This window comes from Lacerta agilis, chromosome 3, assembly GCF_009819535.1.
Source record: "Lacerta agilis isolate rLacAgi1 chromosome 3, rLacAgi1.pri, whole genome shotgun sequence".
NCBI lineage: Eukaryota > Metazoa > Chordata > Lepidosauria > Squamata > Lacertidae > Lacerta > Lacerta agilis.
The window spans coordinates 74830558-74852552 of NC_046314.1; the positions used below are offsets into that span (position 1 = coordinate 74830558).

The 21995-nt window shown below is 37.8% G+C and overlaps 1 protein-coding gene across 1 annotated transcript in view; it reads left to right on the top strand.

Annotated features, from left to right (window-relative positions):
* The window catches only part of RYR2 (ryanodine receptor 2), a 238954-nt gene extending 221902 nt beyond the window's left edge, over positions 1-17052 (top strand). Inside the window, 14 exon segments of the mRNA XM_033145434.1 lie at positions 435-623; positions 2460-2590; positions 4039-4081; positions 5490-5591; positions 5593-5624; positions 6537-6597; positions 7458-7604; positions 8125-8259; positions 9666-9822; positions 12541-12605; positions 13486-13537; positions 13540-13589; positions 14477-14527; positions 15743-17052. Of these exon segments, the coding sequence (XP_033001325.1) occupies positions 435-623; positions 2460-2590; positions 4039-4081; positions 5490-5591; positions 5593-5624; positions 6537-6597; positions 7458-7604; positions 8125-8259; positions 9666-9822; positions 12541-12605; positions 13486-13537; positions 13540-13589; positions 14477-14527; positions 15743-15838 (1311 nt within the window). The 3' untranslated portion in view covers positions 15839-17052.
* Positions 17053-21995: the final 4943 nt, after the last annotated feature.

The following is a 21995-nucleotide window of genomic DNA, read 5'->3' on the forward strand; positions in this document are numbered from 1 at the left end:
GGGGTTATAGGTTAATCCAGTTTATGCTCCACACATGTAGAGCAGGAAAAGTAAGAACTTTAGGAATTTGTTCCTGCCTGTGCTGCTCCTCCTACTTTTCTCGGCCTGTTTTATATTGATTGTTTGACTATTACACTGCCATGTTTATTGTTAATTCTTTTTTCACTACACCACAGGCGTAAATTTTAAATGTCTTTCTGAATGAGCAGATGGGTTACTGGATCTTACAGTTGGGTCTGGGAGGTAAGTGGCTCCTCTCCCTGGAGAAGCAACCAAGTGGTTGATGCTGGATGCTTCAGGAGGAGGTGCCATCTCACGTGTCAGGAATGCCTCCAGGAGACTCTGAAAACAGAAATTCAGTCAGAGCATTTTTATTTTTTCTACTCACTTCAATTTATTTCAACAGGTCCCACATCTGCAGTGGCTGAAGAAAGGAGGTTCGTGTGGTTAATATTGCTGAAAACTCCAAGCTAAGCAGCTTAGAAAGTCCTTCCCATAGAATCATCACAGTGCACTATGTTCTTGAAGAAAGTAGCGGCTACATGGAACCCACACTCCGCATTTTAGCCATTCTGCACACAGTCATTTCCTTTTTCTGCATCATTGGATATTACTGTCTGAAAGTAAGAGGACAAGGAATTCATACATCTCCACTGAAGTAGTTACAAATAACGTCTTGTATCTTTATATATTTGTTTTGGCGTGTGTGCAGGATGCTTTTTCAAACACACACACAGTTCCTTCAATTAAAATATCCAGGGCACTGTATAGGAGGTGCACTGGGAGCCAGTGAAGCTCTTGCTTGAAGTAAAGATACTAAGGATATTGTAAAACTTGCTACAAATATAAAATATTGTTAGATACAGCACGTTGAAATCTTTCAGAAGTGGCAAGAGGAACAGTAGAAAACCTGCAATGCCTTGATATCCTATTTTATCAAAGTTTTAAGAGTCAAAGATAGATTTCTCTGTTTAAAACAAAATCTTCAAAATAAGATGAAAAAATTCTGTAGCATTTGCAGTGTTCCTGATAGTTTTTTTTCCTGAAATTGCACAGATCTTGTATGAGATTTGTGTGTGCTATTCCCCAAGTGCATAGATGTAACAGAGATTTATGTGGCCATTTTTTAAAGTACTCTGATGCATTTGAGATTCAAAATGCTTCAAAAAAAATTACACATCCAAATTCCAGAATGGCACCAATCCCTTAGAAATCTACCATTCCTCCTGTATTTGACTTCAGGACTTTGTGGAGATGACTGCATATATGCATCTTGCACCAATTTGTATTACCTTTTAATTTTTGTTCCCCTCATCAAAACTGCTAAGAGGCCTGTGCAGAAACACGCAGTGCTTCAAAAGTGATTGCTTATTTACATTGATAAAGGCAGAGGGGAGGCGGTCAGGAAGGGGGAAATTTTAAGGATGACTTGAAAATGTTTGTTGAATATTTGAAAGATTACTGTAAACATCTTAAAAAGTCAGCAGGATTAGAATAAACCTAGCAGTAAAAATATAAACAAAGGAAGAGTTGGATGAGCTAAAATAGGAAGTAATCAGAGTATGCAGCAAGGAAGGAGATGTGTAATAAACCGGGGGGGGGAGGGAAATCAATTTTTAATGTATGGATTGTTTGATGTGCGTTGATTTACAAAATTAAAAATGATAATTTTTATTTTTTTAAGATAAAGGCAGAGGGAAGAATAAAAGAACAAACCTAAGTTATAGCAAATTGTGCATGTACCAATTCCACAATTATTCTAGAAAATTTTCCTGATAATTTTAGAAATTCTCCCAGTAAACTACCGGTAGCAGGAAGACGGTATGGAATGCTGGAGAGCCAGTGTGGTGTAGTGGTTAAAAAACAAAAACAAAAACAAAAAAAACGAATGAACTAATGGAGCAATAGCTCCATTATCTTTACCTTATTTGCATTTTCCTAACTGGGTAACCTCAAAGTTTTGCTGTGATGGCAACATAATATTTATGTTTTTGGTACATAAATAGCAACTTGCGTCAGTAAATTTTCCTTACTATTTAGGGTTTGTCCTGGGCTCAAATTGGTTTTTCCCCCCTTTTAATAACATACTATCTAGATTTTTGCTCACAAAGAGTGCTCCTGTTCATAGGTGGGGAGGTAAGAGATTTTTGCTCTTTTATCCTCTTGTAAGTCTTTTGTACCCCTTTGAAAATTTGCTCCAGCGGAAGCAGTGGTCTGGGTATTCACCCACAGCAGGGAGTAGGACGCATCACTGGAAATCTCCTTCCCCTTCTGTAAGCACTGGATTGCAAGCACAAAAAGGGGAAGGGCTGCAGTTGGTCCATTTCACTTCCTTTAAGAACTTGTACCTTTCATTCAGTCTGCATTTCCCCCAACAACCAGCTGTTCTTAAAATACTGTTGCTCCAAGTGCTCTAGAACATTTAAATCAAATGTTAGTATGCTTATGTTTGGTTGCAGGTTCCGCTGGTTATATTTAAACGAGAAAAAGAAGTCGCACGGAAATTAGAATTTGATGGGCTGTATATCACAGAACAGCCTTCAGAAGATGATATTAAAGGGCAGTGGGATAGACTTGTCATCAACACACAGTAAATATTTTTCTTCCTTCCCTTTATCTTTCCTGAAGCTTGTGTAATTGTATCTCAATTTTGGCAGTAGTGAATTGTGATTGGATTCATCTGCAGCACAGAAAACTTCAAGATTTGAGGCAGCTATAACTATTTTTATATAGCTATAAAATGTACATTTTAGCTTGCTGTTGTTGTGAGGATATCAGTAAAAAAAATTCTTCCATTTTGCAAATAGCAGGTTTGTTTCAATGGCACTGCTATACTTGAAACATAAATGTTGATTCGTACAGTCAAGATGGTTCTACAGTGGTGCCCCGCTAGAACGAAAATAATTCGTTCTGCGAAAATTTTCGTCTAGCGGGTTTTTTCGTCTTGCGGAGCGGCAATGACAGCCGCGCTCCGCAAAACAAAACAAAAAGACGAAAAATTTTCGTCTTGCGAGGCAGCCCCATAGACTTTTTCGTCTAGCGGGGCAGCCTTCCGCTAGACGAATGCCTTCGTCTAGCGAGTTTTTCGTCTAGCGAGGCATTCGTCTAGCGGGGCACCACTGGATTTCACTTAAATTAAAATGATATGCATTTTTAAATTCATCTAACACATGGAAGGTGACACATCCAATTATTATTCATGTTTCCTCCTTTTAAATGTATAGAGAGAACATGGCACTTTTATTCATACTATATATTTTTAAGTAGAATGGGTTACTGTGCGCATTCACCAGGTCTCATGAAGAATACAATTTGCACATACCGATAATCCAGCCATGAAGAAGGAACTTTGCACATTTCCTAGTCAATATACATCATCTCCAACAGGCCTTGGGAAATGTGCATATGGTGACTGTACATTTTCTGGTCATTATGCATACTCTCCAACAGGCCAGTTTGGCATTACATGTGAACTGACACATTGTGTATCTCCAAATGGTTAAGTTACATCAACAATGGTTAAAAAGAAGAAATAAAAGAAGACGATTGCCCCAAACAGGTATTTCTTCCACTCACGGAAGGCATATTTAGTACACACACAGCTTAACACAATCTGCAGAAAAATCTGAAATGTCGTATTTGCATCTCTTAGGCAAAAGTTAATTTTGTGTCACAATAGAGACGAACAATCCAGTGCACTCTAAACAAAACTTCACATGAAACAATGTGGGTTGTCGGAGTTCTGTGGACACATTGATGCATCTGAATGGGAAGTTAGCACTAGGCAAGGAAGACATTCCTACTGTAATATTTTTTTTTTAGTAATTAGGACTACCTGTGTAAATTAAACCTATAATAAATTGAATTATTAAATGAATTTATTTATTATTAAACCTACCATATTATAAATACATTTGTATTAGGTAGCTTTATTAAGCTTTTTCTATATGCAATTCCTATAACAGTGTTACCTGTCAATTTGTTATTCAAAAAAATGTTTACTCATATGAGTGCTATCTTACTTTTGTATATCTTTAGATCATTTCCTAACAACTATTGGGACAAGTTTGTAAAAAGAAAGGTAATGTTCTTATTATAGTTGAATTATGTAATTTACAATTTGTCTAAATTATTTATACATGTCCTTTTGTATCATTATAACTTGTATCCATTATTATTAATTTAATGCAGTTATATAAAGACTTTCTGCAGAGGTGACCGTATTGGCCCCCAATTCAGAGAACTATGTCTAGAGATGGGGAAGGATTTCAACTTGCTCCACAGTTTGGACAGACTATACATGGAACATGCAAATTAGACAGCATGTCTACAAATTTCTATGCACAGTTCACTGAGGTGTGCTTAAAAAAGAACACTAAGATGGTCCAAGGGTATTGTACAGAAAAGAGATGGCTGCTCCATTGTTTCATATGGACAGCCATCCTTTTTTCGATAGTGGCACACCATAACATACCACGACTTCCAGGGGTGTTGCACTCAAAGGTTTTACGCATGCACAGCAAGTGATGCACTTTCAAGCTGCTGAAAACATGCAGAAAGTTTTAAATCAAGAAAGAATGAAACAGGGACCCTTCAGAGCCCTTGGGTAGTATTTCTAAACCAGTGTGTTTTGAAACTGTGGATTTTTTGTTTTTTTAATTGCATGCATTTGGGATGGAAAAGACATGCTAGTCGGCTCTTAGTGCAAGGGACATGGACTGGATCAAAATGTTTTGTCCATCTGTAACCATGACTGCCTACAGGAGGCTGTGCAGCTGGCTGCATTGTTCATGAAACTCCAAAGATGATCAGTGCCTTTGGGGAAGGCATTGTTACAGAGATAAGAAAGCACACTTCACACATTGACTGGGGCCCACTACTCTTCTTTCCATCTAACAATTAATTAGCATTGTCAGAGGAGGATAGGTTAGCTTACGTGTTAAAAATGTTCACATGGCCCAATCCATAGCACTTACCCTGGCTACAAGATGAAAACCACCCTTCCTACCAGCAGCTTTTCATACTCTAGGGAAAACAAATCTTCAGCCAGAAACTCTGCAGACAGATGGCAGTGGCTCATGTCTGTATGTGCAGAATTCATTCTAATTGTTTCTTTAGGAAGATACTAACAGAAAGGAATTTGATGCAACTTTATATGAAATAATGATTTAAGATTTGTGTAATATCTATGTATAGACTATATTTACACATAAATTTAGCCAATTTAGTTATTATATAGTTAGAATCATTTTTCTTTAAGCTTATGGCTGCTGCTGCTACTACTACTGCTGCTGCTGCTATACAGAGAGCAGATCTCAGTTCTTGACTGAAGTCTATGTGTTCATTTTGCCACATAATTGATCAATCAGTATTATACACATATATTGTGAATGGGCTGTTGAAATAATTTGGATTCAGCTGAAATATAACCTGTTTTATTAGGTTTTCCAAAGTAGAGAGAAAAATAACAATCACCTCCATTCTTCTAGGTTATGGATAAATATGGAGAGTTCTATGGAAAGGACAGAATCAGTGAATTGCTGGGAATGGACAAAGCTGCTCTGGATTTCAGTGATGCTAGAGAAAAAAAGAAAACCCAAAAAAGACAGTTCTTTATCAGCTGTGTAAGTTTTCAAAAATTTGGTTTTTTAAAAAGTAAGCATTTTTTCAAATGTAGAGCCAGCCTACAGCTCTTAGGCTTTTAAAGAGTGACTGTTTTTAGTTACAGGTAGGTAGCCGTGTTGGTCTGCCATAGTCAAAATCAAATAAAAAATTCCTTCCAGTAGCACCTTAGAGACCAACTAAGTTTGTTCTTGGTACGAGCTTTCGTGTGCATGCACACTTCTTCACACAAAAGCTCATACCAAGAACAAACTTAGTTGGTCTCTAAGGTGCTAATGGAATGAATTTTTTTTTGTTTTTTTTTGTTTTGACTATTTTTAGTTAATAGTGACTTGATATTCTCAAGCAGTACATGTGTTGGGGGCCGATGAAAAAATTAAGTTGCCTGTTGTATTTGTGCTGTGAAGAAAAAGGCAACTTGCTTGGTAGCTTTTAAACAACAGCTACCAGAATTTCCTATCTTGGCAACACCCCTGGCCTTGACAGTAAGGGAATAGGAGACTCCAAGTTAGTCATACTCAAGTTCCATTGAAATCAGTAAGACTTAAGCAAGATGTGACTTTTCCATTAATTTCAATGGAACCTAAGTATGACAGCCTTAATGTGGATTGGCACCAATGACAGTAACACAAATAAGTTAAGAGATGTCAGCTTCTTTGAGGAAAAAGTATAAATGCAGTGTTGTTCCAGTGGCGGTTTCTGAACAAAAATAATATAGTATCACCAGAAACTGCCCCACTCCCACTTTTAACAATAGCAGTAGCAGGAATTAAAATGTTATTTATATGAATTGGTTCTAAGACAGCTATGTTGAAAACAGGGCAGTGATGGTTTGATACCCAGGCTGAATGACGTAATTGTTACATATTAATATAGTGTTATTTCCTACTGTGTCTTTCATGTATTTTTTCCAGACTGAATTCTATTGATGTAAAGTATCAGATGTGGAAATTAGGAGTTGTTTTCACTGATAATGTAAGTTTATGCCATCAAATATAAATTAAGTACTAAAACAGGAAACTGGTTTAGAGTGTGAGATTTGGGTACTTTAAGTGAGGTTGAAAATGTGGGCTTGCTATATTAAGACTCTGAACATATACCAGTACACATGGCCAATTCCATTTGATAGTCAGATGTAATGTAGTATAAGTTTTATTGTATCGGTGAAAGTCTATCACATGTAAGGGGATTGTTTAGCTTTGCATTGATAAAGTAGGCTGTTGGCTATGACTACTCATCCTGCAATAAACAAGCATTTTCCATGCTGTTTCCTTGTAGATGTAACTGTTCAACATTTTTCAGAGCTACCGGTAGAAATGAACACATTGCAAAGCTCACCTAGAGGGCAAAAAAATCATCTTGATGAGATATAGTGGTTCCTCCTGTATCCCAGTTATTGTAATGACTTGCTAGACCCTGGGTTCAGTAGGAAGCCTATGTAAATGATAAATTATATTGGCTGATTTTGTTATTTAGACCTTGAAATTGGATATTCTCTCTCCCCAATTCATTCCTTTACTTAACAAAAGCAGGCTTTTGCTGGAGGAGTATGATTCAGTTGAAAAACTGAAGGTTTTAACCAGGTTATTTAAAAACAGCACCAAAAAAATTGCTCATTTAAAAGAATATGAGTTAAATAAAACTGATTTAAAATGTTTAAAGTCTATCTTTTTTGTGTTATTTGGCAGCTGTTATGATCAGAGCTAGGGCACCAGGAATCTTGCACCTGGTTGTATAAATTACTGAGTTATTTGGTTTTGCAGTTGAGTCTAGTTAATCACAATTATCACATTGTCTGCCCTTTTTCTAATTTTGTTTTACGCTTTCTCCTGAAGTCTTTTCTGTACCTCGCCTGGTATATGACCATGTCAGTCCTTGGTCATTACAACAACTTTTTCTTTGCTGCTCATCTTCTTGATATAGCAATGGGATTCAAAACCTTGCGAACTATTCTGTCATCAGTAACTCACAATGGCAAACAGGTAATGCTGTCTTTTCTATCATTAACTACACTATCCTTTAAAACCAAGTTGGTAAGGAGGAACAATTATACAAACAAAACAGATAGAAACAAAAGGGTTAAGTTTCATCATGTTGTCCTAAAAATTCAAAGGATAAGTCACAATCATACTTGCAACTCTGATTTGCTTAATTAGTTCTAAAAAAAAACATGCAATGGGTACTAATGTCTTAACCAACACCATGTGATCAGTGTTACTAAAGTCTCTTTTCCTGCGGCTGCAATGGGTGTGGAGGAAAAAGCAAAAGTTGCTCCTCTCTCTTCTGCCATCAGCGTAGGTATGGATCACTGAATCCTCAAAACTGAAGAGCGCAGTTGGCTACAACCCAAAACTTCAAGTCAATATGTTGAAGCGTCCCTCTTGTTTCTTTATTAGAAAGAAAACTTCTGCATGAGGGCATTCAGCACAGAAATATAATTGTTCCACAAAATCATATTGCTGTACTCTTAATTCATATATCATGTGACTTATTTTTTTTTAGCTTGTGCTCACAGTAGGATTACTGGCAGTGGTAGTTTACCTGTACACAGTAGTCGCATTTAATTTTTTCCGCAAATTCTACAATAAGAGTGAAGATGGAGATATGCCAGACATGAAGTGTGATGATATGCTAACGGTAAATATTACTTCGACTTTTATTCATCATCCCTTGTGTTGCTAATACAAGTTCTCGATGCCATTCATATAACTCAGTATGGTTATTATAAACATAATGCTTTCAGAAAAAGGAAGGTTCTGCTACTATAAATTGACAATGGCAAATGGGTGTAGTAATTTGATTTCTCTACAGATACTAGAAATAATCTGTAGTCAGAATAAAGACATCTCAAAAGCTTGCTCTTATTGAATAATAGTGACAATCAGGAAGCTGGGATGATGATTTCTCGTGAGTTGACCAAAGTTACAGACAGAACTAGTAACATACCAACTGTTTATACAGTACGACAAAAACTACTTTTACGATAACACTGGAGTGAATGAATTTCTTTCTGAAGCATGAACTGAAGTCAGTTGGGGGGTGGGGGGTGGAATTAGACTCTTAAAAATATTTGTAAGGTTTCGTCCTTTCAAGCCAGATACTTTAACCCTTTGTTTACAAAAGCATTGTAAAACAATATCATTAGTTACGAATCCAAGGCTTAGTGCCAATATGCAGCATCCTGGCTCCAGCAGGTGGGTCTTGCTAGTTTCTGTATTTATACCAAACAACAAAGTAAAACTGCCAAAAAAAAAACAAATTTAAAGAAACCTGTATTCTGTACACAGATATCCCAATCCATGGGGAAAGCTGGCTCCTTCCCCATGTGAATGTTCCTAGTTTCCAGTGATCAGCTGTTCAGGAGGGATATTTAGCAAGCAAATTTTGTATGAATATAGGAAAAATAATTAGTATGCCTTGCTTTCTACAGTTTTTAAGAACAAAGTAATTGTCCACTGTATTCATCATTCTTGTGGCCTCTGTGCAGTTTCACATTGGTAACTGCTTCTGTGTGGCCTAAAAAATAAGTTTTGCTGCTGATTTAAGCAGTGGTGAAACTGCAGTCTTACAGAATGGAATTCTGTAAGAGGGCACTGCCACACTGCCAGCCTGCTGGTTGCAGGCTCCTGTTATAAAGGCAACTCCCCTCAACAGATTTCATCCTCCCCACTGAGAAGGTTGAAGACTCCTCCCCCCCCAAAAAAATTGTACAGGGGGGCTTAATGGTTCCCCCCATCAAAGCATGGAAAGGTTTAGCCCAGTGATAGGGACTAGGGAGCATTCAGGCTTGAGGCTGGTGTAGGTTCGTTATGTCTAAACCAGGCCAGGATCTTTGAGAGCTTCTCTGCAGAGTGTGAGGCTCTCTCACTCCTTTCCCTCAAGTAAACAGACCTGCATTCCCACTCCCTTTGCAGCCACTCATTTATCTGAAATTCTGACTGAAAGATCAAGGCGCAGTTTAAGCCTTATGCAGATTAATAAATAGCCATAGCAGATGTAGAATGTGCATTTTAATATTACTGTCTTTTCCCATGTGTTCGTAGTGCTATATGTTTCACATGTATGTGGGAGTGCGTGCTGGTGGTGGAATTGGTGATGAAATTGAAGATCCAGCAGGCGATGAATATGAAATCTATCGAATCATCTTTGATATTACGTTTTTCTTTTTTGTAATAGTTATTCTCCTCGCTATCATCCAAGGTACATATGCATAGTTTTTCGGTTTATATTGTATTTTTAATTGACAAAATTACCCTTTCCCTACTGATAACTAAAATCCCATTTTCCCCTGGCATATGGAAGACACATGGGATGAAACATCATGCCACCCAATATATAAAAAATGTAAACTTCCTGTGCCTAATATTTGCTTATGTTCAAAATCTATTTAAAGTGAGTTTAGTGTAGAGATGTAAAAATTTCTGTAAATTTTGAAGCCATGGGAGGGTGAGAAATGCTTTCCCCCCACAGGTTGGGGCCGGGGGGGGCGTGACACAGAAATTTAATAAAAATTGAAACAATTCAGTACTTTAAAAAATATGTGTTGCATATCAAAGATCACTTTCTTACTTTAGGAACATAATGTATAACTTAGCTTACCATAGATTTATCATGTCTGGTATATTAAAAGTACAGTTTAGTCAGACAATAATTACAAACTGAATTTATTTTTTATTGTTACAACTTAAGCTACAAGTTGCTGAATTGTAAACAACCTAGCATCTCTTTCATTTTCCCCAGTTTATGAAGAGCTAGCAAAAAATAATAAAAAGAGAAACCACCAACCCTGTAGTAAAACTGATAACTGTTTATTCTGAGAATTATTGGTTTATCAAGTCCTCCACAGTGTACACACATTAAAAAGAACCAGGGTTTTTGGTTTCATTTGGGGAGAGTTCTCATTTCGGGGGGGGGGAATCAAACAAACAGGAACAGTGGGGGCAGGGGAGCATGAAAACACGCATGCTGGGTTTTTTTGGGGGGGCAGGGGTAGAGTTAGGCTTTCAAATAACACCTAAAGGATGCTTTACTTCTTATTTTCCAAAAGTCTCCAATGAAATAGCTGAGCTTGGGCTGCTGCAACTCCTCTTTCTTGCTTCCTTCCCCAGAATGCCTTGTGGGAGGAAATTAGTGTTGACATATTAGCATCCTTCCCAAATATACTCTGTCACCTTAGAATGTAATTGTCCATCCAATTGCAGCTAGTGAGATACCTCTGGGAGGCTCTAAACCAGGGCATGGAAACAATCACCTAATCTGTTAGCAATGGTTGAGCCTAAATCTAAATAGGTCTTACCATGGGTCTGTTGTGGTGGCCTCCAGCTACTGCAATTCCCATCAGCCCATCAGTTTTGTCAGGGTCAGGATGATGCAAGTTATAGCCCCATAACATCTGAAAGGCACTGTAGTAGCTATTGCTGCTATAGACAGTACTGTTTACCCAGTCTAAATAACCCCCTTTTGGGTGCAGGTAACAAAAAATAATATTGAACAGATGTATTTGCATACAAAGACGCGGTGGCACTGTGGGTTAAACTACAGAGCCTAGGGCTTGCCGATTAAGGTTGGCGGTTCGAATCCCCACGACGAGGTTAGCTCCCGTTGCTCGGTCCCTGCTCCTGCCAACCTAGCAGTTCAAAAGCACGTCAAAGTGCAAGTAAATAAATAGGTACCGCTCCAGCGGGAAGGTAAACAGCGTTTCTGTGCGCTGATTGAAAAAGCAGTCACACATACTGTGCTATATAGCTGAAAATTAGAGACAAGCGAATAGGATAAATGGCATTGCCAGGTCTTATATATCTACTGGAATCTCATAAAAGCATACACTCTTGTTCCACTTCTACAAGAACTCCAAGCACAAAAGGTCCTGCAGAGCTCTGCACATGATTGGCTCATGCCCACAATCTGAGATGAGATGCTTTTCATCTGCAAGAGCCTTCAGACCCAGTACCTCTTCACTCTTTCCTTTTTCTGCAAAAATCTCCCCTTCTCTTGTATTTATATTCTTGGCTCTGATGTGATTTATTTCTTTCCCCTGTTCTCTCAGCCATGGTCCATTACCTTTGCCGAGCTCTGTTAATGTGACTGTGTTAATAATAAACATTTTAATGAGAACAGGAAAATGAAATGATGTAACCTCTGGATGCTGTCACATAAAGCATCTTTTAGCAATTAAGACTTGTATTCCATATACACATCTTGTGAAGAAGGAATGAGAGATTAAAGGCAATCCACAATTACCATATTTTCTATGTATAAAACACACGTATAAGATGACCCCTATTTTTGGAACCCAAATTAAGAGAGCCAGTGCTCGAATCCAAGCCTGCACTGCCTGTACCAGAGCCTGAACGTCTATTCATTCACCATCCATGATAAGATGACCCACAATTTTTGACTAAAATTTTTAACCAAAAAACATACCGGTAATCTTATACACTGAAAAATATGGTAGTTTTCTCCTCTTTTTCTATGAACTGCGCTTCAGACAGCTCCAGTTTATATAGCAAATTCAAACACTTCATGTACACACCAGGGCTGGATGATATCTGGTTTTCAATATCACATTATATCACCAGCTAAACATCACAATATCTCGATATATCACAATATATGTCTGGGTTGGCGGAGAGGAGGGCCCTGCTGTGCCTCCCCATGGAAGTGGAGGACTTTGTGGGCATTCCTGTGGTGGCGGAGGCCTTGCTGTGCCTCCCTACAGATTGACAGAAATGTTTCTCTGAGTTAAACACAGATTCAGCCTCTACAGTCATATTTACTATAAACTCTGACTGTGATTTGAGCATTCAATGCATATAACTTTAGTTTTGAGTAAGGTGTACACGTGTGCATCAGATTATGACAGAGTTTACAAAATCAAAAGCATCACCTTATTTTAAGTATCACCTAATTTATTACCAGGTTTAATTATTGATGCATTTGGAGAATTAAGAGATCAGCAAGAACAAGTTAAAGAAGACATGGAGGTAATATACAGCAATTCTGTTGTGATGTATATGGTATTTCTGTGAAATAGAAATACATGTGTAATAGAAGAATAAATTGTGTATAGCTAACATGCCAGTGAGAGGATTCCAGTTTAGAATTTCCCTGCCGTACTTCTTTTACATAGAATATATAATGGACCATTGGGCTGGCATTATGGAACAGCACTTCATTCTGAGGGTTTATACCACCAACATACACTGCTGTAATCTATGCCAAGCAGTGGTGGTTCTCCAAAGATTTAGGCAGTGGTGTTCCCAGCCCTGTTTCTTGAGTTTCTTTTAAGCAACAAATGCTAGGGACTAATCTTCTGTATGAAATGCATGTTCTCCACCTAGGGATGAAGAATAAATTAGTATGGGTCACATTTTAAAGAGAACCAACCTGATTTGCCAATCTTGTATGTATACATGAATCAGGATGCAGCAATCAACTGGATTATGCATTTTGTCACTATTGCAATGCACTTTCAGTTTGAAAAAATACACATTTTGGAAAAAAAACTTAGAATACAAATGCACTGGAAAGTGTACAGAAAAGCTTTTTTGGGGAAATGTGTGCTTTGGAAGGGATGCATACAATTTAAATGCAGCTAAATCTGAAAAATAGCAAACAAACATAAATAGGCTGTTTCATCTCCCCCTAGTTCCACTACTGATATATCATTGACCCTTTATTATCTTTTACTTAACGGAGGGAAATATTTTAGCATTCAGAAGGCAGAGGTTGGAAAAGAAGAGGATACATTTCTATTTAAGGCCTTAAAGCAAGGAATTTTGCTAAGAAAAGTTTGAACTTGGCATACAGAGTTTCCTTGTTCTGTTATAGAATTTGGACAATGTATTTTTTTATTCTTTTTAGACCAAATGCTTTATTTGTGGGATAGGTAATGACTACTTTGACACAGTGCCCCATGGTTTGAAACACATACTCTACAGGAGCACAACTTGGCTAATTATCTGTAAGTACTTTAGTGTCATCAAATTTGAAACATAATAGGAGATGCAACAAGTCAATATTTTGAAGTAAAACTCATTACATTTATATGGTGGTTGGAAAAGGAAGTATTTTGCTTTGTGACTAAAAAAAAAAAAAAAGGTCAGGGGGGCCCACATCTAGTATTGGTATTGCTTTTAAGTATTGCTAAAATCTGGTATTATGATATGAAATTTGAAACTGAACCATAATCTTTGGAAACAGCACGAAATTGACAACTAGAAAATGAAGCCACAACCCTTAAATTAAGAGTTTCAATAGGATTTAAGTCCCACGTAAGGCAAAAAAATCCCTGCATTGGACTAGATGAGCCTTTTGATTCCTTCCAACCCTACAATTCTATGATTCTATGAAATAAATGGACTTAAAGGCTTAGTTAAATTCTTAAAATAACAGATGCAGTATATATTAACAAGTTACAATGAGTCCTGTAGCCTTTCACTTGAATCCAAACTTGGCTTCCAGAAATTGAATTGAACTGAAACCAGATTTTAGTTTCATATCCTAGTATGGAGGGACCCTAACCCCCAATTTCTCAGTTTGGATGTTAAGAAACCAGGAATTTGTTCAGGGAGGGAATACCGGTGGGTGAAGTCAGGTGAGGAGGGAACCAACAAGCACATGGATTGCTCCTAGTTCAGTAAAACATGGTTTAGTAGACTGGTTTCTGAACTGGGGCTATAAATCATAGCCATGCATTTTCCTTTCTACATGTGGGAAGCCTTTCCTTTCTAATGACAGGCTGATACGTTCTTTCATTTTTAAGTAATTTCTTATATACAGGCATTTCTCTCTCTCTCTCTCTCTCTCTCTATATATAATATATATTGAACAACAATTACTTTCTTTATCTTAGATTTTCCTGATGTATCTAATAAATAAAGATGAAACCGAACATACTGGACAGGTGAGTCACCAACATGTTGTGTAACAATAACTACCTAAGATTCATTTTTTGTCAGAAATTTTTAAGTGTAATCTACTGTGATACAAATTGGTACCAGTACCTAGAAGTCCACTAGATGAGAAAATGACTTTTTGTTACTTTTGATAGCTATGCGAAGTTTCATTTAGAAGAATTTAGAGAGCTTACATCAATTTCAATATTTACTATGTCTCCTCTACTACTTGTGTTCGTTTGGAAGGCCACATTTAACTTTTTAAATGAGTTCACAAACATTTCAACTTTGGTTCTTTCTACTCACCAAAGTGATGGTATGTCATGTAGTAACTGTGGGATTTGCCACCTGTATTCCTTTTTGCTGATGAATGGTTCCAGTCCAGCAAGGGAGATTTAAGCATTCCATATACATATGTTCATCTGGATGGATATCCTGTACCCATGCTCCTCTGAACATCAATCAGTTGACTGGATGGTTCTTGAGATCTGGCCCTTTGAAAAAATACAAGCATTGGAAAATTAAGAAATGTTAATACTGATCCGTACATAATATTCATTCCCTCTGTGGAAGAAACCAAGATAGGTTTTGTAAAGTCCTACAAAAGCATATTATCCCAGAACTAAAATTGCTGCTTTGCTATTCTAGATGGAGAGATACAGTATTTTGTATACTTGCATGAGGCTTAATTTTCTGATGCTGTGGATTGGATTTAGTCCATTTCTCTCCAGGGCAGCTCTCAAGACCTACAAAGGCGAGGATAATAAAGAAATAGGGTCCTGGCTAGACAACACTATACAACAACAGAAACTGAAACACAGACTTGAATATCAAAGAAATAAGTAGAAATGCAAAAGTATTCATAATGCTTCTGCTTCAAGTGAAAGCAAGACGTACCAGTACCTGAGATTGCTTCAAGGTGATGGAGCTAAGCTTTTCTCTGAAGCAACTACATTCCTGTCTTTGGGTACAGGGGGGACACTAAAACCACCAGACTGTTGTAAGTTCATGGAGAAATACATTTCAGATAAGGCTAATGATTCCTTCTCTATAAAGTTGAATCAGTGTGTACAGCACATATTTTAGCATAAAAAGCTAGGTTTCGGTAATCCTTTCAAAATCTTTCAGACTTGCAATAGTGAAAGTTTTAGAGTAAGTGGCAAAAGTCTTTCAAATGTATTTTAAAAGTAAGTTCAACTATAGTTCTCTTCTGTGTTTTGCAGGAATCCTACGTATGGAAAATGTATCAAGAGCGATGCTGGGAATTTTTTCCTGCAGGCGACTGCTTTCGAAAGCAGTATGAAGACCAGCTTAACTAATTCTAGTTGAGGACTATCTATTGAGAAACCATCCACACCTCTCTTGACTCCTTGGGAACAGTTAGCAGATTTCCCAGATCTATTAAGCAGTGTGCTGTTTGGAGCACCAAAGCTTTTTTTTGATGACTCAGCTGTCCTTTTTTCTTCTATGTTTGCTTTGAGAACAATGAGAACTTAACTCTGGGAAGAGAAGAAAAAATATCCCACACAACAAATCCCCATACATAACATGAACACATGCACACAACAAGAGACTCGACAGCTTTTTCTCTCTGAGACTGCCTGATGATTCCCTTAACTAAGAGAACACACGTGGGGTAATGTGATAGCCACATTCATTCAATCTATTTATTCATCATCCTGGAAGGACCTCTATAGATCACGGAGTGCTGTAAAGGATTGTTGTGGACGCTAAGTTGTGGGGAAATAGTGCCTTACTATATGTAGGTTGAGCTATGCAGAAGATGAGTGCATGATGACATCTTATTTTCTTTATTTGTCCTCTCTTTCCTCCCAGTTAATATTTATTTTGTCTTCTGGAGAGGGGGGGGGGATTTGGCTGTGCACACCTTTTAAATAAGACTATGGCGTGTCTCAGGATAAAAAGTAGTTTTTTTCTCATTAAGCTCAGTTCACAGGTATCTTCCTCTTTATCTCTTACACTTTTTGGTAATGCTCTGATGCAACACTGCAACTTTATGAAATCTTTGTATGAAAACAAAAAGACTGCAGAAAAAAACTTTAAAAAGAATAATTTCATTGCATGTTTATTATGCAAGTTAAAACAGCAAAAAGCAACCTTCTGAAGCAAGTTGATCAACATGAGAAAACATTCACGATAATATTCATAGTAATAAAGTGTTGTGGGCTTTATTGTACATTTGAAACCAGTGTCATCAACCCACTATGTATATGTTATGAACTTGCCAGTAGTTTCGATTTATTTTCTTTTTGTTGTTGTTTTCCTTTTTGTTCATTTTGCCATTTGTGAACATTAGTGGAATTAAGGTTTTTCTTAGGTCAATTTTTAAAATCCAAGGTGAAGCAATATCCATTCAGGGATTTCATTATTTGCATCATGAAACACCAATGATGTGTACATCACTCCATTTTGAGTCCTTTTTTGATTGTAATGCCAGTCTTTACAAATAAAAGGAGAGATTTGGAATGGAAGCAAGGTGCTTTTGCTGTCACTTGGCTTCTTTTTAACAGAGGCTGTCAGTTTTTCTCTAAAGTTATTGCAACAATTACCCTCTTCGTCTTCGTAGCATCACTGTTGTTCCTTCTGCCCTAGTGAACGTTCCAATTTAAACCCAGACCACCACTTTACACTGAAGAAAATCTGCTTCTTGATCACATCACTTAGCTGTAAGAAAAGGTTCATTCCAACCTATCATTCAAATCAAGAAAGGGTTTTATGGCACCTTAAAGTCTAATAAAATTATTAAGGTTAACCTCCCAATTGAGAACAAACTTTATGTGGACTCTAGTCCATAAAAGCTTATACCATAATAAACACGTTTAAGGTGCCACAAAGCTTTCTTGTTTCTGTCGCAGCAAAACAGAAACTAGCCTCTGGAGACCTCTAAATTTATGTAGGCAATACTCAAGATAATTAATGGCTGTACATATAAGCAATTATCTGAACCAGTTAGTTCTGCATATCCTTTTCTTCTAAATTGCCGGAAAGTTTTGTTTTCTACTCCACTCTAACCTTTAAGAAGGGAGGCAGAGACAGTAGAAACATATGAGAAATCTAGTAATGATTTAATCTAGTTTTGGATCTAGTTACAGTATCTTATGTTAGGGCTGACTGAATGAATTGGTCTCTACAGTGAAAAGACTAGAGAGTCTAGCAGTGAGGTTCTTTTGAGAACTTCCCAGAAGACACAGTGCTAATTAGAATGTTTTTAATCAATGCTACAATATCTTTTTAGTATAAGATTTTATCTTGGTGATAAACCAACTGATAAGCGATTTATGCATTATAGATACCCTTTGTCATATACAAAAACACACACACCAGGAGATAGGGATCACTCTACTTAACAATTTGCATTTCCTTGTTACAAATTTATCCTTTGCTCACACTTGTGGGATTCTTCTAAGCAACTATACACTCCCCAAAATGCAGTATCTCCTTGATTGTTTAAAACATCAAGCAAACCTTAAGAGAATCTTGCTTGCTTTTTAATTAGTTTTCATCGTGGCAATTTGCTGGAGCATCATTACTCCCACATTTGGTAAAAATAATAAGAAATAATCACACACCTTAGTTATTGAAACAAGGAGTGATTAGACAATGAAGACTGTACAGGCTGAGGCTGCTTTAAATATTAACATATGGCAGAGCTGTCAACTGTGTGTGTAGGCCTTCACCAAATAAATCCAGAGCCTTACTTCACATTTCCACTAATGGCGATAAGGGGAGGGTTTGTGAAAAAACCAATGAAGTCATGCATAGTGAAAGGCACCTTCTGGAGCACTGAAAATGTTGGCTACAATGTGTGCATTGCCATGGAGGGGGATTTGATGGGGAGGGTTGTCTTTGCCCATTGGTCAGTTTCTTTTGGTAACAACTGATGGCTGGTCTGGGCAACCTCATCCACACAGTGCACAAAGCAAAATTCAAATCTCCTGCACACAACAGAAAAAGATTTGCAGTCCCAATCTAGTTTGGCTTACAAAAGGCATTCCCGCACATGTCTACTTTTCATCTTCAGTTTCTGATTCAGCAAATGATACCTAAACAGAAGCCTTACATATGCAGATATGCACAGCTAGATGGGTTATGATCCTGAACAGCAAGTGATTTTTAGACTGTTGAGCATGGTGTGCAGACTCTACGGCTTTTTAAAATGGCTGTTCTTTGTGCATTTATTTCCAATATTTAAGCTATTTCTTGATGTCTGCAGTTGTGGTGCATGCTGACTTGCACCTGAGTCAAATTACTAGCATTTCCTTTATACCTGAATAAGCTTTTCCTTATTTAGCTCCAAGCCATCTGGCACACAGCTCCTACAGCCTTCTAAGACTAATTATTTTCGTTTCACTTATGACCTTGAGAAGATTTATAGCTTCCAATTATCTTTCAAGCTTTGTTTTCTGGATTACATCATATCTTGCATAGAATACATTCATATCTAATAAAAATATTTCTAATATCATCATGGCCTTTGATAAAAGACAGTATTATATTTGTTGGTTGGATAAAACTAATACTGATGTGCAAGGTGTCTTAAAAGTTTTGAACTGAGGGTTAGGATAATAGTGATTTCACATGTAAATGAAATTCTATGTAAAAATAATTGAAAAAGCATAAGCATGATCCTACTTCTAAGGCAAACCATCTCTGTACTGTCTCTGGCTCTAGAACAGACTTATGCATCTGAATAAGTAATAATGGTAGACAAGCAATTTGTAGGTAACCAAGGTAAGTGGGGTTTGTGGTTCATGATTTAAAATGATTTAAAACTGCAGAAGATGGAGCAGAAACATTTGGCCAACAGGACAGGTATGCTTAAGGAAATTATGACTAGTGTGCCCCCCCCACCCCAATGCTGGATAGCAGATTGTCTCTGAATAGCATTTAAGTTTTCTTGGATTTAAAAAGCAGAATGGTTTTAGGCATATTCAGCTTTGCAGATCTGTTGAAAGGGACATGTAGACAAACCATGCCTACTCAGCAGGGAAGGTCTCTGGTGGGGTTTTTTTTTACTCTCACTAACTATGCAATGAACTCGTTACACTCAAGCAAATATGAGTAAAAGCTCAACATAGGGAACTTTCAGAACTCGTCAGGTAGAGTGACAAACTCACAGTGATGTTGGGGGCAGGGATTATGTGCATTGTCCTGCTCCCATTCAGAGTTGCTTGGATGTGCCTTCTGAGTAGTCCTTTTATATTGTTTATCTTCTCTCCTCTTGCCCAAACCATTTGTTCTCAATGGGAATTTTGCATACATACAGAAAGCTGCCCATGGAGACAGCAAAATTTCCCTCCATGTAGTTATATTTGAATGCCCTGTGCCAGCAATTTAATCCATAGCACTTTGTATCAGCATCACTTTGGTATACTATACTGAACTGCACAAAGAAATTAAGGGTTCATTTTACTTTTGATGTATGCTGTAGAAGAAAATCATGTTCCTAGGTTAGTACATCTGCTCTGGGAAATACAGCCATAAGTCAGAATTTCTCAGAGCATCTGTACTAAGCTGGGTATAGGAATCTACTGTCCAACATGTGCACTGCCATGACATGTGTGTTATTTCTCCCAAAGTATATTTATTATAATTGTTTGGAAAGAAGGCCATCTTCTGTATTCATGCTAAGCACTGCTCTGTTGAAAAAGAAGACCCACAGCATTATGACTTGCATTTTTGCCTGCTGTTAAATTTGATAAACTTTTATGCAACAGTGAGCTTTTGGGAGTAATATCAATACTCCAGAATGATTGGTCATATGTCTAAAATGTCCTTTGTTACAGTCTTTTACTGAGCCACTATATGAATAGAAACCTTCCTCTGACTGCAGAAGTTACTGGTTCAAATGAGATCCACTCTGGTGCACGTTAATGGAACTTGGTAGTTATCCCTACCAATAGCAGTGACCTCCCCCATGGGAAACTAACCAGTCAGCAATCACAGACATTCATGGTGCTGAGAGCCTGGGTATCTTCAGAACCACCTGGAAACTGATGCCAGGAAGAATGGAAATTCCCCTCACTGCTCAAGCTCTCACAGCAACAGACCAGTATTTCCTTCATGGCTCCCTCCAACTGCTTTTGGGGCTTTCCTTTCACCCAGAATAGACCTGTCGCTGCTGTTTCCCACTGACTACCCTTCTTTCTGCAGCAGCTTTGCCTTGACAAACAAAGTAGTAGCCTAGGAATGAGGAAAATCAAGGCCACTAAGGAGAATGCTAATCGGGAGAAGCAGTGATGACACTTCCTGCAAAAAGGACAAGGTGAGAGAGGAGTCATTCTACAAGGATGCACTCATAGAGGTTGTCTGAGCCAATGACTTTGACAGACAACAGCTTCTCTTCATGAGATGGCTCATTAGACAGCAGCCATTTGAATTGGGGCTCAGAGTGTCAGTAAAGATCTGCTTGAGCTATTCTCACAGACAGGCTGTGCAGCAATCCATCCAGCATAAAAAGGGGTTGAAACGGCAAAAGAAAGCAAGTAATGCTTTACATTTCATAGTCAAGTGAGACTTAAATGTCAATGACCTTTTCAAGGAGGCCATACAACAGAAGGAACATAGGCGTTGTAAGAGTCACTGCCTCTCCCATGCATTTAAAATAAAAATACAAAATGATCTGTCGTTGCTTATTACAGCTGTTATGAATCCATAGCATAAACTTCATATTATATTTAAAAGAAAACCAAACTGCAGAATTTCCAGGAAATGCCCTGATCATTTTCGGCTTAAAGTGTTTTCTTTTCCCATCCACTCAAAGTTGTAACAAATAAAAGTACACAAAACTTGTTGTTTGTATCACCAATTTAAAAAATGGGGCATAAAAGTATAAAAACATCCATGTCACAAAACAAATCAATCTACTCAGCAACAAATATTACTGGAGTAGTAGACTGCCCTGTGAAAAACAATTGATGATGGAGCCACACAAATCTCCCTTGAGAAGGCATTCCATAGTATAGGAACCATAAAATATGCATTGCCCATCAGAGATCTGGTGAGAGTAGGGCAAAGAGAAGGGCCTTGGATGTTGATCTAAGGCAATTCTTATGGTATCCTGGTCCAAACTGCTTAAAGTCAAGACCAGCACTTCAAATGTAGCTTAAGATTCTAACAATTGCATTTTGCACTGCAGCTATCTTTATAGGCAGCTGCATGTAAAATGCATTACAATATGGATGCAAAAAGGTCTGAATGGTCATGCACTGCTACCAGTTACAGCAGCAGGTTCAGGAATACCCAAACTGCAAAGAGGTCCATTCACGCAATAATGCATCTTGAGCAAGAGTACAGTCGTACCTTGGCTCCTGAATGCCTTGGGGGTTGAACATTCCGGCTCCCGAATGATCGAAAACCAGAAGTGAGTGTTCTGGTTTCCAAATGTTTTTTTGGAAGCTGAATGTCCGGCGCAGCTTCCGCTATTGTTTCCAGCATGCCTGCACAATTGGAAAC